The 14341-nt window shown below is 41.8% G+C and overlaps 1 protein-coding gene across 1 annotated transcript in view; it reads right to left on the bottom strand.

Annotated features, from left to right (window-relative positions):
• Positions 1–14341, bottom strand: part of DCDC1 (doublecortin domain containing 1) — a 362770-nt gene that overhangs the window by 170407 nt on the left and 178022 nt on the right. The window contains exons 17-20 of the mRNA XM_048484584.1: positions 13438–13556; positions 6966–7026; positions 1952–2086; positions 1484–1641 (exon numbers count right to left, since the gene is read on the bottom strand). Coding sequence (XP_048340541.1) covers positions 1484–1641; positions 1952–2086; positions 6966–7026; positions 13438–13556 — 473 coding nt within the window. The remainder of the gene's footprint in view (positions 1–1483; positions 1642–1951; positions 2087–6965; positions 7027–13437; positions 13557–14341) is intronic.

The raw sequence follows: 14341 nt of genomic DNA, 5'->3' as shown, positions 1-14341 counted from the left end.
ATCAAGCATTCCTTCTTTTAAATCTCTCCTCTTGTAGGCATCAATTGCTCATGCACCAGTCTGCCTGGATTCAGTGTTACATCTGGTCACTGCAAACTTGGGTTAAAATTAGACCATTTATAATTAATGGATTAAAAATAAGATTAATTTAGAAACAGTGACCATTTGGGAACACACACACACACACACACACACACACACACACACACACACACACACACACACACACACGGAAACTATGCATCTAATGAAACAGTTTCTGGTACACAGAAACCTATGGCCCAACACATTGGTTAGTACTGAAAGTACTGCAATTTTGTTGTTTTTATTAGGAAAAAAATTATTAAAGTACAGTCTAAAAGAATACATGTTCATGTGACATACTTGATAATATAGCAGAGCCTGCTACCATCTTGGCCTGCTAACTGATAGCTCTTCTAATTGTTTCTGTTTTTTGCAGGTATAGTATTTTCACAGACTATGAGTTTTATAATAACAGATGTGTGAACAATGGATCTTTTGATGTGGTGATTATGGGTGATTATTTTTGATTGTCTGTGACTCCATAGTTCGCAAACTACTTTGAGTCCTATGTTCCAGAACAAAAATGGCATACAAATATGCTAAACAAACAACAGTAAATATGACATTTTTTCTTTTAAAGAATATTATCATGAAAGAAAAAGCAGTTATGAAATTTTTTCAAGAACATTTCATAGTGGTTATACATCAAACTGGCATTTTCTGCATGAAATGACTACTCCTTTCTCTTCAATGCAGAAGAATGTTCCACAACTGGAATTAGGACATCTACACATCAAACTGGCCCTTTTCACATACAATGACTGCTCCCTTCTCTTCAGTGCAGAAGAACGTTCCATGAATAAAATTAGGATATATGCACAAAGCCACATATACTCATTCAGCATGTCATGTGACTGATGCCCAGTGGGTCCTGTAGTGTGTATATTGTTACCAGTATAGGAATATTTAATTAACCAGATATAAAAGAAGTTTTCCACTGCTGACCCATAGTTTAAAAAAACCCATTAAGATATGCATTTTTGTCAATTAGCTTTAATCTTTAATTTACTGTTTTAAAACATGCACCATATTTTAGCTCAGAACTGCTCAGATTTATCAGTGATATAAATGTATCTTCAGCACAGCAAATCCTGGTGCCACAAACCATAATCCTAACACCATAAAGTGTACAACTTAAAGTTATTGTATGGCTCATCCGTATTAACACTAAATATCCCAAGAATACTAAAAAATCATGTACCCAGCAATCTTTTAAAAAAATAAGCATTGCATAAATGTCACCCCTTTTCATTAGTTTTGGTTAAAACTCCACGTCTGCTTGCCAGCCAGAGGGTTTATGAGATATTTCAATAATATCTAGGAAATCAATCTTACATGAAACTGAAGGAAAACATCTAATGTCATTGAACAATAAATGTCCATTCTGTCAGTGGCTTACCTTTGAGCAGAAGCCTTAGGATGTTTCTCTTCCAGCTTCCTCACCAGTGCCACTGTCAGCTGCTCGTTCTCCCCTGAGGGGCCTGCAGGCATTAAATGGGTGTCCAAAGGTTTTGAAAGTTGTTTCTCATTGCAATTGCTGACATTTTTTGGTAGAACCTAGGAATTGAAGAAGGAGTGTAATTAATACATTGTTCATTATAGTAATAGTTATTTGGAATAAGGGTATTTCAGTAGCTATAGGATGTTGATGTCATATTATCTCATAGGAAATAATTATCTCATATGATCTCATATGATATCTTTACTCATTATGGTTCTCTTTCTAAAAAATACATATATAACTGATATCCAATTTAATGTTGTTGGTTAAACAAATGTTTTCAATGTGTAGAATTAATAGTATCTCTTTTCAAAGTATTAGGGGAAAAAACCCAGCTCTGACCTGCCTCTGGCTTGGTACAGTGACCTCTCCTTTTGAGCTGATGTCTGTCTCTAGATGAACTGCAGACTGGGCCCCATGGTGCGTATGGCATTCCATCTGGGTCACCTCCTCTCTTACATTTAGCTCCTCTAGGTAGGTCAATACAAACTCAGGGTAAGACTGTAGGAAAAGACAAAGGCAGACTAGTAATCCAGGCTATAAGCAACAAAAGAAAAAATTCTATACAATGCTAAACATGGGACAAAAGTTGATACTAGGCAATGTCATAAGAAGTCATGTTAGACATGCAAAAGTTTGTATTTCCTGAACCTTTCCTCACTGAGATGGATGCAAAAAAAAATCTGGTGTTTTTCAACAGATGCCCAGTAAATATGAAAAGCATAGCTTGTTAGCATTTCAACTGGTAAAACACCACTATAATTTTATAAAAAACCTTTTGTTGCTTTAGGCAACATTCTATGTTCCATAACTATTGAAAACAGAAAGGAATGTACAAATGTCCTTTCCTTTAACACCCAAAATTTCCTCCCTATTCAATGTATGGTTTCAACACTGCATTTTTGTCCCCATTCACCCTTCCACTTTACCAACTCTGGATCTTTCTCTCCTTTATATCATCTTGCCTAGATATCATTTTCTGCCCTATTTTTCTTTGGTTGGATCAAAGCTTCTACAAACAGATCTCACATAAGAAAACTTAGCTGCCTTTCTCTTCTTTCTCCAGCCCCTGGCATATTCTGAATAAACACTCCTGAAAATTAGGTACAGTGTGGAATATAGTATAGGAATCCCAGCTTTTCCATTATAGCAGCTGACATATCTTGTAGTATTTTAAAAACACAAATAATAAATTTATTTTTCATAACTCATAATTTAAGAAAAAAGAACATGAGATTATTATTCCCTGGATGGCATGATATATCAGGTGGAATTCTTTCCCAAGTGATGGAATGATCAATTCCAATACTATGAACCAAGACAGACTACAAGACGTATCTCTCCTTTAGTCTTTAGAAAGCCAGAAATGCAGTTTTCATCCCACTGTGTCCTCATTTTGTCAAAAGAGTCAGTAACCCCTTCAATTTCAACGGCAAACTCTAGCACACAGCAGAAAAACTTATACCCTGGATTACAGTGGCGTAACACCCACGGGACAGGGGTGGGGCCGGGCCATTCCGGGGCAGGGCATTGCATAAATGTGTCATTTTGTACAATACTATCTCCATTTCAGTTCAACTTCTTAGTTACTGGGTGGTTCAGATATCCTTGGCAGCTTCACTCTGATCCTGATTGGATTGAAAAGCTGACCTGATTGCACTGGTGGGCAAAAATTGCCAGAGCCAACTTCAGCCTGAAAACCTCTGGCCACAATGATCCACGTGTCGATCATACCCTAGTTAGATTACTGTCATGCACTCTATGTGGGGCTGCCTTTGAAAACTGCTGAGAAACTTCAGTTGGTCTAGAATCTGGTTCGCATGCCAATGTAAGGAGGTTGGAGAAAGAACTCATATCATACCAGACTGAAACAACGACACTGACAATCCTATTATTCATCCTACTGATTTAGATTATTTTCTCAATCCCAATTCTCAATTTCCAATTCTCAATTCTGTCTGTGCTGCTGCCTGCAGAGCCAAGGCAAGTGGTGACCAGGGATGGGGCTTTTTTGACGGTAGCACATTACCTGTAGAATGCCTTTGTCCATTTGAGGTTCACCTGATGCCTACTTTTCTTAAGATTTCACAGTTCCATCTTTTTGATGTTTTATGGTTCTAGTCTAAAGACTGTTCCATCAATTCAATTTAATCTACTTTATGTTATCAGCTATTTTGCCCTGAATTACTTTTATTGGCTGTTTTAATTAGTATTTGTATTGAGTTGGATTGTTTCTTTAATATGTTATTATTGGTATAATTTATTTGTATTGTTCTTACTGTCTGTTTGTTTTTGCTTCATTAGAACATAAGAACGAGCCTGCTGGATCAGACCAGAGTCCATCTAGCCCAGCACTCTGCTACTCTCAGTGGCCCACCAGGTGCTTTGGGAGCTCACATGCAGGATGTGAAAGCAATGGCCTTCTGCTGCTGTTGCTCCCGAGCACCTGTTCTGCTAAGGCATTTGCAACCTCAGATCATGAGGAAAAAGATTGGTAGCCATAGATCCACTTCTCCATAAATCTGTCCAAGTCCCTTTTCAAGCTATCCAGGTTAGTGACCATCACCACCTCCTGTGGCAGCATATTCCAAACACCAATCACATGTTGCGAGAAGAAATGTTTCCTTTTATTAGTCCTAAATCTTCCCCTCCAGCATTTTCAATGTATGCCCCCTGGTTTTAGTATTGTGAGAAAGAGAGAGAAAAATATCTCTGTTGACATTTTCTACTCCATGCATAATTTTATAGACTTCAATCATATCCCCCCTCAAATGTCTCCTTTCCAAACTAAAGAGTCCAAAACGTTGCAGCCTCTCCTCAAAAGGAAGGTGCTCCAATCCTTCAATCATCCTCATTGCCCTTCATTATAGTGAGCCTCCTTGAGCTGGTCTGGAGAGCTGGCATACACATTTTCTAAATACCGTATATACTTGAGTATAAGCTGACCGTTTCAGCACATTTTTATGCTGAAAAAGCTCCCCTCGGCTTATACTCAAGTATATATGGTAATTCCAAGATGGCTGCTGGGGCTGCTGTGGGGATCCGGTAAGCATGTTGCTGCTTTTTTTCTAACTCTCCAGAGAGCCATAAAAACAAACTGTAAGGACAGCTTGCATAGAATTACAACTAGGGGGTGTGCTTGCGTGCGTGCGTGCGTGCGTGCGTGCGTTAAAAGAAATCGAGGCATTTCTCTCCTAAGGGTTATTGGTGCATTGCATTCTAGATGAATACAATTCTTCATACAGTAGTTTACTGCCAAATACTGATGTTGCTGAAGACAAAGACTTTCTTTGGAGCACGGTTTAGGCTGGCATGGCTATGAATCCCACAATTATTCTACATTTGGAGGAAAACAGTGATTTATTTGTTTTCCTAGAGTTCTGGAAAGCTGCTCATCCCTAATGCAAACTCTGTTAAGAAACTCTATCTTATCTTGCTCCCAAATCTTCTGTTTTTAGCTCCTACTGAGTCAAGTTCGAAGGCTTATACTCGAGTCAATAAGTTTCCCAGTTTTTTGAGGTAAAATTAGGTGCCTCCGCTTATATTCGGGTCAGCTTATACTCGAGTATATATGGTAAATAAATAAATCTGGCAAGTAGAGTTTCTCCTGAACTTTGACAGCAGCCCATCCAATCTTCCTTCTGCATTTGCATTATACAGTGCCATGATAATCTTGAGAAAGTAAGCAAGAAAACTAATAAGATGTTTTTTAACTGCAACTCACACTGTAGAGACTCAGAAGGAAAAATAACAGTGGAGCCATTATTCGTATTTCCCATTAATCATATGTGTATGCATGTTGATCAGAGGCGTATGGGGTCCAGATTATGCCTGGAGTCAAAACCACCTACAGGCGCCCCCCCACCTGTGGCATGGCACCCTACCCCCCACGTGGGGTGGAACCCCTCCCCCATCCCTCCTCCAAGCCCCACTTACCTGAGCCGGCAAGGGTGGGGGATTCTCTTGCATTGGGTCTGCTGCCTAGGCAGGGAAGAGAAGCCAGCTGCACAGTGGTCAGCCCCTCTTCCCTGCCCAGCAGCACCCATGGCACATGCAAGGGAAGGGGAGAGAAGCCTGCTGGGCTCCAGCACCATTTTCCTTCCCTCCAAACAGCCGGGCTGTTTGGAAAGGAGGGAAGGGGCCGCTATTGGAGCTCCAGCAGCGCCCGCACCATTTCCCTCCCTTCCAAACAGCCCGACTGCTTGGAAAAGACTGAAGTGGCCGCTGCTGAAGTTACAGCAGCACCTGCGCTGCTTCACTCCCCTCCACACAGCCCGGCTGCTTGTAAAGGAGCAAAGTGGCCGCTGCTGGAATTACAGCAGCCCCCCTGCCATTTCTCTTCCCTCTGAGCAGCTTGGAAAGGAGGGAAACAGATGCTGCTGGAGGCACCGTGGTGGTGGTGCAAGTGGAGGGCGCTGTTGGAAGAGCAGCGGGGAAGACTCACTGGTCACACGGGGGCCAATTTTGCACCCCCATGTGACCAGATGCTGTGCGCCCAGTGACACGGGTCACATGCGCCCCATGTGACCGGGTTGCTATGCCTCTGATGTTGATATATCATGGACTGTCTCTTGACCTAGACATGTGTCCAAAGTAATCAACACATAAAAGATTTTTTAAAGAAAAATTGTGGGGAGATACCCTTCAAATTAGTTAGATAGGTTGTTTCTCATTAGATGGCAACCCTATGCCAGAATAAATTAAGATTCCATTGATGCTCCAAAGAGTACACTTGAATCCCAGACCTAGAAATTAACAGCGCTGCCAGTAATCACTTTGCATCTGGTTTGCACTGAAAATATAATTAAGACTGTTGTCAGCATTGTAGAATATAGGGAAACTATTGAACATATTTATTTATTTATTTATTTATTTATTTATTTATTTTGTTCGATTTTTATACCGCCCCATCCCCTGGGGGCTCTGAACAATATGTGGGATGTTCAATGGAATATTTCTGCTGTGAGTGTTTAAACATGACACTGATATCAGGGGTAGCCCATTCTCAGATTTTAAAAGGTAGTGAAATAAGTATAACCACTTTTCACATTTATAACCACAATACATCTATGTATCAATCAATGGCACTGATTAGAAAAAGTAGCAACAGTTGTAAACAAATGCAAAAAGTTAAAAAAAATCAGATGCAATTTCCTGAAAAGGAAAAAATATACCAATTCAATAAAATACTTATAAAACTTTGGAGCAAAATAGCAATCCAATATGACAATATAGAAGGGGTTGTGGGTTTTTTTGTTTTTGTTTTTGCTGTTTCATGCATCTATATTTTCAGGGTATCCATGCAAGTGTCTAAAGAAGGAAATTAAATATATCAAATAAGCAGAATTTTTAAAAATATTCACTTTAAAATATCACAAACCTTCGAATAGATACAGCCATCATTTCCAAATTCCCAGTATTGAGATATATTGCTCTTATCTCTGTAGGAGAAATAATTCTTTTTTAAAAAAAATTATAATATAATAATTACAACCATTACATTTAACAACAATTTCACTTGGGGAAGCTTATTTTTCAAATAAATGTTGTTACTTAGAGTATGAAAAATAGTATACTATTGTGAGTCTACTAAAGTGTCCGGGCTCGGCTGCAGCGCCCGAACTTACCCCACTGAGTCCCACACCAGCTGGCAGTACGGGACATGGGAAGGCTGCAGAGGAGCCTCTTGCAGGGAGGGTGAAGGCCTTAGAGGCCTCAGAGGCCTTGTTCAAAGGGGAAGGCAGGGAAGAGAGGAGGCTTAGGCCCAGCAAGCCCCACAGCTGAGGCAGTTGTAGAAGATGGGCTGAAGAAGCAGCTCAGACCAGGCAGGGCCCACCTGCCCACAGCTGAGGCAGCTGTAGAAGATGGGCTGGGGAAGCAGCTGGGATGAGGGAGAGGAATGAGAGGGCAGAAGGTATATAAGGAAGTGGGAAAGGGAGAATCTGGAGCTGCCACAGCAGCAGGGAATGTGAGTGGTGGTGTGAAGAGACAAGGGAAAGGGACAGCTCAATGGTGGGAAGTGGGAAGGAGGGAAGAGGACCCTGAAGCCCAGACCCCCTTTGAGAATCTAGACCCCGGTTCAAGCTGGTCCCTACCCTGTGCAGTAACAGCGTGGGAGTCATTCACACAAGCTGTAAACACCTCTCCCTGTGAGGCCACAGGGGAGAGACAAAGCCCTGGAAACTCCTCTCCCTGTGAAGCAACAAGGGAGAGAGAGAGGGAGGGTGTGAACTCTCAAGCCAAGGAGACCTACTAGGAGGAGGGTGGCATGGGCGAGGACTGTCCCGTACACCCAGTGCTTTGTGGTGCAGTGGTTTCTTGGTCCCTTGGGCCAATTGGAAGAGTCATCGTCTGGGGAGACCAACCCCCAGATTAGAGAGGAGGGAAGGATACACCGGGCGAGTGGGGGGAAACACCACATAAAGCTGATCTTATTTTGTAATTTCTTTTTTCCCCAGTTTAAAGGAACACTATTTGTGCACCCACTTGAAAGGCTATCAGACTAGCATGATTTGTACGGCACAATCCCAATTGCCATGGTGGGAGCATGGCAAAGGAAGCAGCGCACCACCTTCAACTGGCTTTCTGGAGGTGCGGAATGGGATAAAACAGCAAAAACTCTTCCTGCCACCAGAAAGCCCTATATGAAGTTCAATGGATTTATGCCACCCAATAGGTGGCATAAGTCCAGGGCTGGGGCCATGGCACAACTGGTGGCATAAGCCTGGGGGGAAACTGACTAATGTCAGCTGTACCCACAGGAACACCCTGGCCTGCTCCCCCTCCCCATGGCAGTATCCAGATCTCCGGGTTTGCCTGCCAAAGAGCTGAGGGGTGAGCGGCTGGCAGTGCATTTATTCCCTGCACTGGCAGGGCTGCCCCTTATGCAGTGTGGAGGGGAACACACCTGTGCTACTCTCTCTGCATGTTCAACCCCCCCCTCCTCGCCCATCTGGATAGGGCTGCCCAGATATGTTATCCTTTACAAAATCCAGTTCTGCATGGAAGCCACTTAAAGATGACTTTAAAAAGTCACTTTGGGCTAAAAGACAAAAAATAAGACAAATGGATCAATGAAGTTCTGTGGCTCAATGATGAAACATCTGCTTGACTTGCTGAAGATCATGAGTTCAATCTGTGGCAGCTCCAGGTAAAAAGATCAGGTAGTAGATCATGTTAAAGACCTAAGACCCCAGAGAGCTGCTTTATTTGAAATTGAAACCCAAAGACTCAGGGTGGCTTACATGTGGTCAATAGACAATACAATACATCAATATAAGACTTACAATTCAATACATGGACATAATCAATGTATAATATAAAATCATGTAAATTAATTCAATGAATCAATAAATGAGTAAAACTTACAAAAATATACAAAATTTGGCATCATTTCACTCACCATTTCCCTTTCAATTTGAGAACTCTCTATCTTTCTCCCCCACACCCTGATTTTGTACCAATTGTTGAAATCCCTTCTATATCGTTAGTCTTAAGAACTTTTGTGTAAAAGTTAAGTTACCGTGTTTTCCCGAATATAAGACAGTGTCTTATATTAATTTTTGCTCCCAAAGATGTGCTATGTCTTATTTTCAGGGGATGTCTTATTTTTCCTGTGTTCTGTTCGTCGGGCATGCTTCCAAACAAAAACTTTGCTATGTCTTACTTTTGGGGGATGCCTTATATTTCGCACTTCAGCAAAACCTCTACTATGTCTTATTTTTCGGGGATGTCTTATATTAGGGGAAACAGGGTACTACCTCAGTCTCTGCATATATACCAAGCCTGATGCTGCTTCCACCCTGGAGTGTCATACAGGAAAACAAATGAAAGCCATTCAGAAGTGCCTTTTTGAAAACACACACACACAAAATTTCCGCTGTGTGGCATGAATCATTGCTGTGTTCAGATTTGTGAGTTGGGGCATATTCTATAATGTGACAGTGACTTTGAAATGACCTGGTGCAAAAAATCGTTGTTTGGTCATGGTGGGGGGAGGGTGGTTGCCTACATGGTGTGGGTGTGGGTGTGTGTGCGTGCGCAAATCTCTGATTTTCCCCTAGGCTTTATTTTTCCTAGCTATACCTCTGAAAAAATGGAAAGAAGAAAGGGGCAAAGGGGAAGGGAAGGTCAGGCAATTGGCAAGATCATAGCTGCCTCAATCATATGCCTGGCAGAACATCTGAGAAGACCATGAGAGACCAATGGTCTAATTAATTTATTCATACAAGTATAAATTTAAATGTTAATTATCTACTGTTTCAGAAAATATTGCAATATCTTTTCATCTGTGTATTACAGTGTATTACAGAGAAACAACACTGAAGAGATGGATGATGCATTCTTGGAACAGATGACCAAACTTTCAGAAAGGAAAGAATTAGTAGTCATGGGAGATTTCAATGATCCAGATATTTGTTGGGAGTCAAACTCTTCCATGACAATCAGGTCCAACAAATTTCTCACTTCTCCTGCAGAGAATTTCATGATCCAGAAAGTGGAAGAAGCAACAAGGGAAACAGCTATTTTAGATCTGTTCCTAACCAATAATGATGTTCTGATTAGTGGAATGGAAGTGGTAAGATCCTTAGGTGGGAATGATCATGCTCTCCTGGAGTTTGTTATACAGTGGAAAGGGATGCTAAGCGTAGTCATACACACATTCTAGATTTTAAGAAAGCAGATTTCAGTAAGCTTAGGAATCTACTGGGTGTGATGGCGTGGTAGAAAATATTAAAATAGAAAGGAGTGCATGATGGCTGGGAGTTTCTTTAAAGTGAGATCTTGAGGGCACAATTTCAAACTGCTCCAATCGGGAGGAAAAATGGGAGGCGTCTAAGGAAACCAGGATGGCTGTCAAAAGAACTTTCAATTGAGCTAAGATTTAAAAAGGACATGTACAAGAAATGGAAAAGGGGGGAAATCACCAAAGAGGAATTCAAACAAATAAGTAGGATGTGTAGGGAAAAGTCAGAAAAGCAAAAGCTCACAATGAGCTGACAGGTTAAAAACAACAAAGAAGGCTTTTTTGGTTCACAGCAAAAGGAAGAAAAATGTTAGGATAGAGTCACTGCATGGAGGAGATGGCAAAATACTAACAGGGGATGGAGAAAAGACAGAACTACTCAATACCTTCTTTGCCTCAGTCTTTTGCCAAAATGGAAACGGTGCTCATCCAGGAGAAAATGAAACAGAAGATACAGTAGGAGAAATTCAGCATAAAATAAATAAAAAGGTAGTGCAGGAATACCTGGCTACTTTAAATGAATTCAAATCTCCAGGGCCTGATGAACTGCAACCCAGGATATTAAAAGAACTGGCAGAAGTAATCTCAGAACCACTTGCTATAATCGTTGAGAACTCCTGGAGAACAGGAGAAGTCCCAGTGGACTGGAGGAGGGCTAATGTTATTCCCATCTTCAAAAGGGGGGGGAGGACCATAACAATTACAGTCCAGTCAGCCTAACATCAATACCAGGAAAGATTCTGGAGCAGATCATTGGACAGACAGTCTGCCAGCACTTAGAAGGGAATACTGTGATCACAAAAAGTCAGAATGGGTTTCTCAAAAACAAGTCATGCCAGACCAATCTTATCTCTTTTTTTTGATAGAGTGACAAGCTTGGTAGATAAAGGGAATGCTGAGGACATAGCATACCTTGATATTAGTAAAGCTTTTGACAAGGTGCCCCACAATATTCTTGCATGTAAGCTAGTGAAATGTGAACTAGAAAATGCTACTATTAGATGGATTTGTAATTGGTTGACTGATCAAACTCAAAGGGTGCTAATTAACGGCTCATCTTCACCCTGGAAAGAAGTGACTAGCAGGGTGCCACAGGGTTCTGTCTTGGGCCCAATGCTATTCAATATTTTTATCAACAACTTGGATGATGGAATAGAGGGCATGCTAATCAAATTTGCAGACAACATCAAATTAGAAGGGGTAGCTAATACCCCAGAGGACAGAGTCAGAGTCAAAATGACCCACACAGATTAGAGAGCTGGGCCAAAACAAACAAAATGAATTTCAACAGAGATAAATGTAAGATACTACAATTAGGCAGAAAAAATGTAATGCACAGATATAAGATGGGTGATACCTGGCTTCACAACACTACATGCAAAAGGGATCTGGGAGTTTTAGTTGACCATAAAGTAAACATGAGTCAGCAGTGTGATGTGGTGGCCAAGAAAGCCAATGCGATTTTGGGCTGCATCAATAGGAGTATAGTGTCAAGATCGAGGGATGTAATTGTAACTCTCTATTCTGCATTGGTTAGACCTCACCTGGAATATTGTGTATATTTCTGGATACCACAATTGAAGAAGGATATTGACAAGTTGGAATGGGTCCAGAGGAGGGCAACAAAAATGGTAAAAGGCCTGGAGTCCATGCCCTATGAAGAGAGGCTTAGGGAGTTCGGGATGTTTAGTCTGGAGAAGCGTAGGTTAAGGGGTGACATGATAGCCATGTTTAAATATTTGAAGGGATGTCATATCAAAGAGGGAGCAAGCTTGTTTTTTGCTGCCTCAGAGACTAGGACAAAGAGTAATGGATTGAAGGTAAAGGAAAAAAGATTCTACCTAAACATTAGGAAGAACTTCCTGACCATCAGGGCTGTTCAACAGTGGAATTCACTGCCTCGGAGAGTTGTGAAGTCTCCTCCTTTGGAGGTTTTTAAACAGAGGCTCGATGGCCATCTGTCAGGAGTACTTTGATTGTGTGTCCCTGTATTGCAGGGGGTTGAACTTGATGGCCCTTGTGGTCTCTTCCAACTCTATGGCCCCTTCCGCACGGGCGGAATATGGTGCCCTGGGGACGGCAAAAACACCGTCCCCAGGGAGCCATTCGCACAGGGGGTGCAGCTGCTTCGCAGCCGCGCCGCCCTCACTCCGCCCGACTTGCGCGAAGCCGCCGTTTTCCAATCTCACTTGGGAAGTGAGGTTTTTGGAAAACGGCGGCTTGGAGCCACTGCCGTGCGAACGGCAGCGGCTCCAAGGCACCCTCCCCCCCCCCATGTTCCTTTCTGGTCGCACCTGTCCTGCCGCCTGGCCGTCAGCTGTCAGCCGAGGTCTGGACACACGCCCCCTCTGCCCTGCTACTCCGGAGCGGTCTCGCAGGGCAGGGGGCATGTCCCCTGGCCTCAGCGACATGCCGGAGGGCCGCAGGACAGGAAGGTCGCCCTGACGACGGCGCAGCTCTGCGCCGTCGTCCCGGCCGGTCCCAGAGGGGTCTGGTAGGCGTCATCTACGCCAACCCGACCCCTTCCACCTCCGTGCGGAAACGGCCTATGGTTCTATGATTCTAAATGTGGTGTTGGAGGAGAGTTTTACGGATACTTTGGTCTGTCAAAAACAAACAGATAAGTGGGTTCTAAATCAAATCAAGTCTCAACTGTCCCAAGAAGCTAAAATGACTAAACTGAGACTATCGTACATTGGTCACATTATAAGACAAGAATCACTAGAAAAGACAATAATAATAGAAAAAGTTGAAGGCAGCATGAAAAGTGGAAGACCCCAGATGAAATGGATTGACTCTGATAAAATTAGCTATGGCCTTTTAGTTTGCAAGACCTGAGCAAGGCTGTTAACAATAGGATGTTTTGGAGGACATTAATACATAGGGTCACCATGAGTCAGAATTGACTTAACAGCACTTAACACACACACACACACACACACACACACACACACACACACACACACACACACACTTATTTTAAAGGACAGGGAAAAATGAAATAACATAATTCTATCTACTGAACTGCAAAATATTTAAGTGCATCCTGTGATAGCATTCAGTTTATCTAAATTATTATACTTATTTTTTAAAAAACTATCAATACCTTTTCTGTAGGTTTACTTTATAGCCTTCAAGAGAAATGCCGTCCTGCATCACAGCTCTGATTGGATGACCAACAGCCAGGCTGCTTTGTAGTATAGCTCGATTTAGAATCATTCCAGCCTTTCAATGAATGGGAAAAGAGGGCTTGAATAAGTGAAAAGAACCAGAAAATTCAACAATGTGTTACAAATAGAGGGGTCATTATGCCTGGATAACTCAGGATATTAACAGTTGGAGAAACTGAAACACTATCTACAACTTAGCAGTCAATGAGCCCTGCTCAGAACCAGTGATCTTCTGTACAACAAGGATGGTATTTTACAGTTCAGTGCAAAATAGAACAGACCCTGGATATCTTCATTTGTCCTTTTCCTCTACATATTTCACAGTACAACAATTTAGGGTCCATAACGTGTCACTAGCAATACTTACAACTGCAGAGTTTACTTGAAATATGTATGCACAGGGGAAAAGTTCAGTCAACTGCAAAGATTGCAACAAATCTACAGCCACTGAGTCAATTTAAAGTTTTATTCTAAATCTAAAAAAAATGTTGGTTAAACATCCTTTAAGCACTTGTGCTTTTAAAATAGCAGCTTTGAGACACAAGCACACAGCAGCAGGTGAAAGGGCAACCATTTAATTACTTGTTAAAATTATTTTTTTTTAGAAATTAAGGCTGTAATCCTAATATTTACTTGGAATGAGGCCCCATTGAAAACACGAGTTATTTCTAAGCAAACACAGGTAGGACTGGACTGCAAACCAGCTACATGACACAGTTAATACAGACTAGATATGGTTCCTAGTCATGCTTTATTTCTACTATTGCCCTTCATACTGAAGAAATAGTCCACCCATATTCAGAATTACTTATTAATGCTCCAGCAATTCCAGAGGACACA

This window comes from Sphaerodactylus townsendi, linkage group LG02 (assembly GCF_021028975.2).
Source record: "Sphaerodactylus townsendi isolate TG3544 linkage group LG02, MPM_Stown_v2.3, whole genome shotgun sequence".
NCBI classification, from domain to species: domain Eukaryota; kingdom Metazoa; phylum Chordata; class Lepidosauria; order Squamata; family Sphaerodactylidae; genus Sphaerodactylus; species Sphaerodactylus townsendi.
The sequence above is the reverse complement of the archived record's forward strand: the minus strand, read 5'-3'. Positions and strand labels throughout refer to the sequence as shown.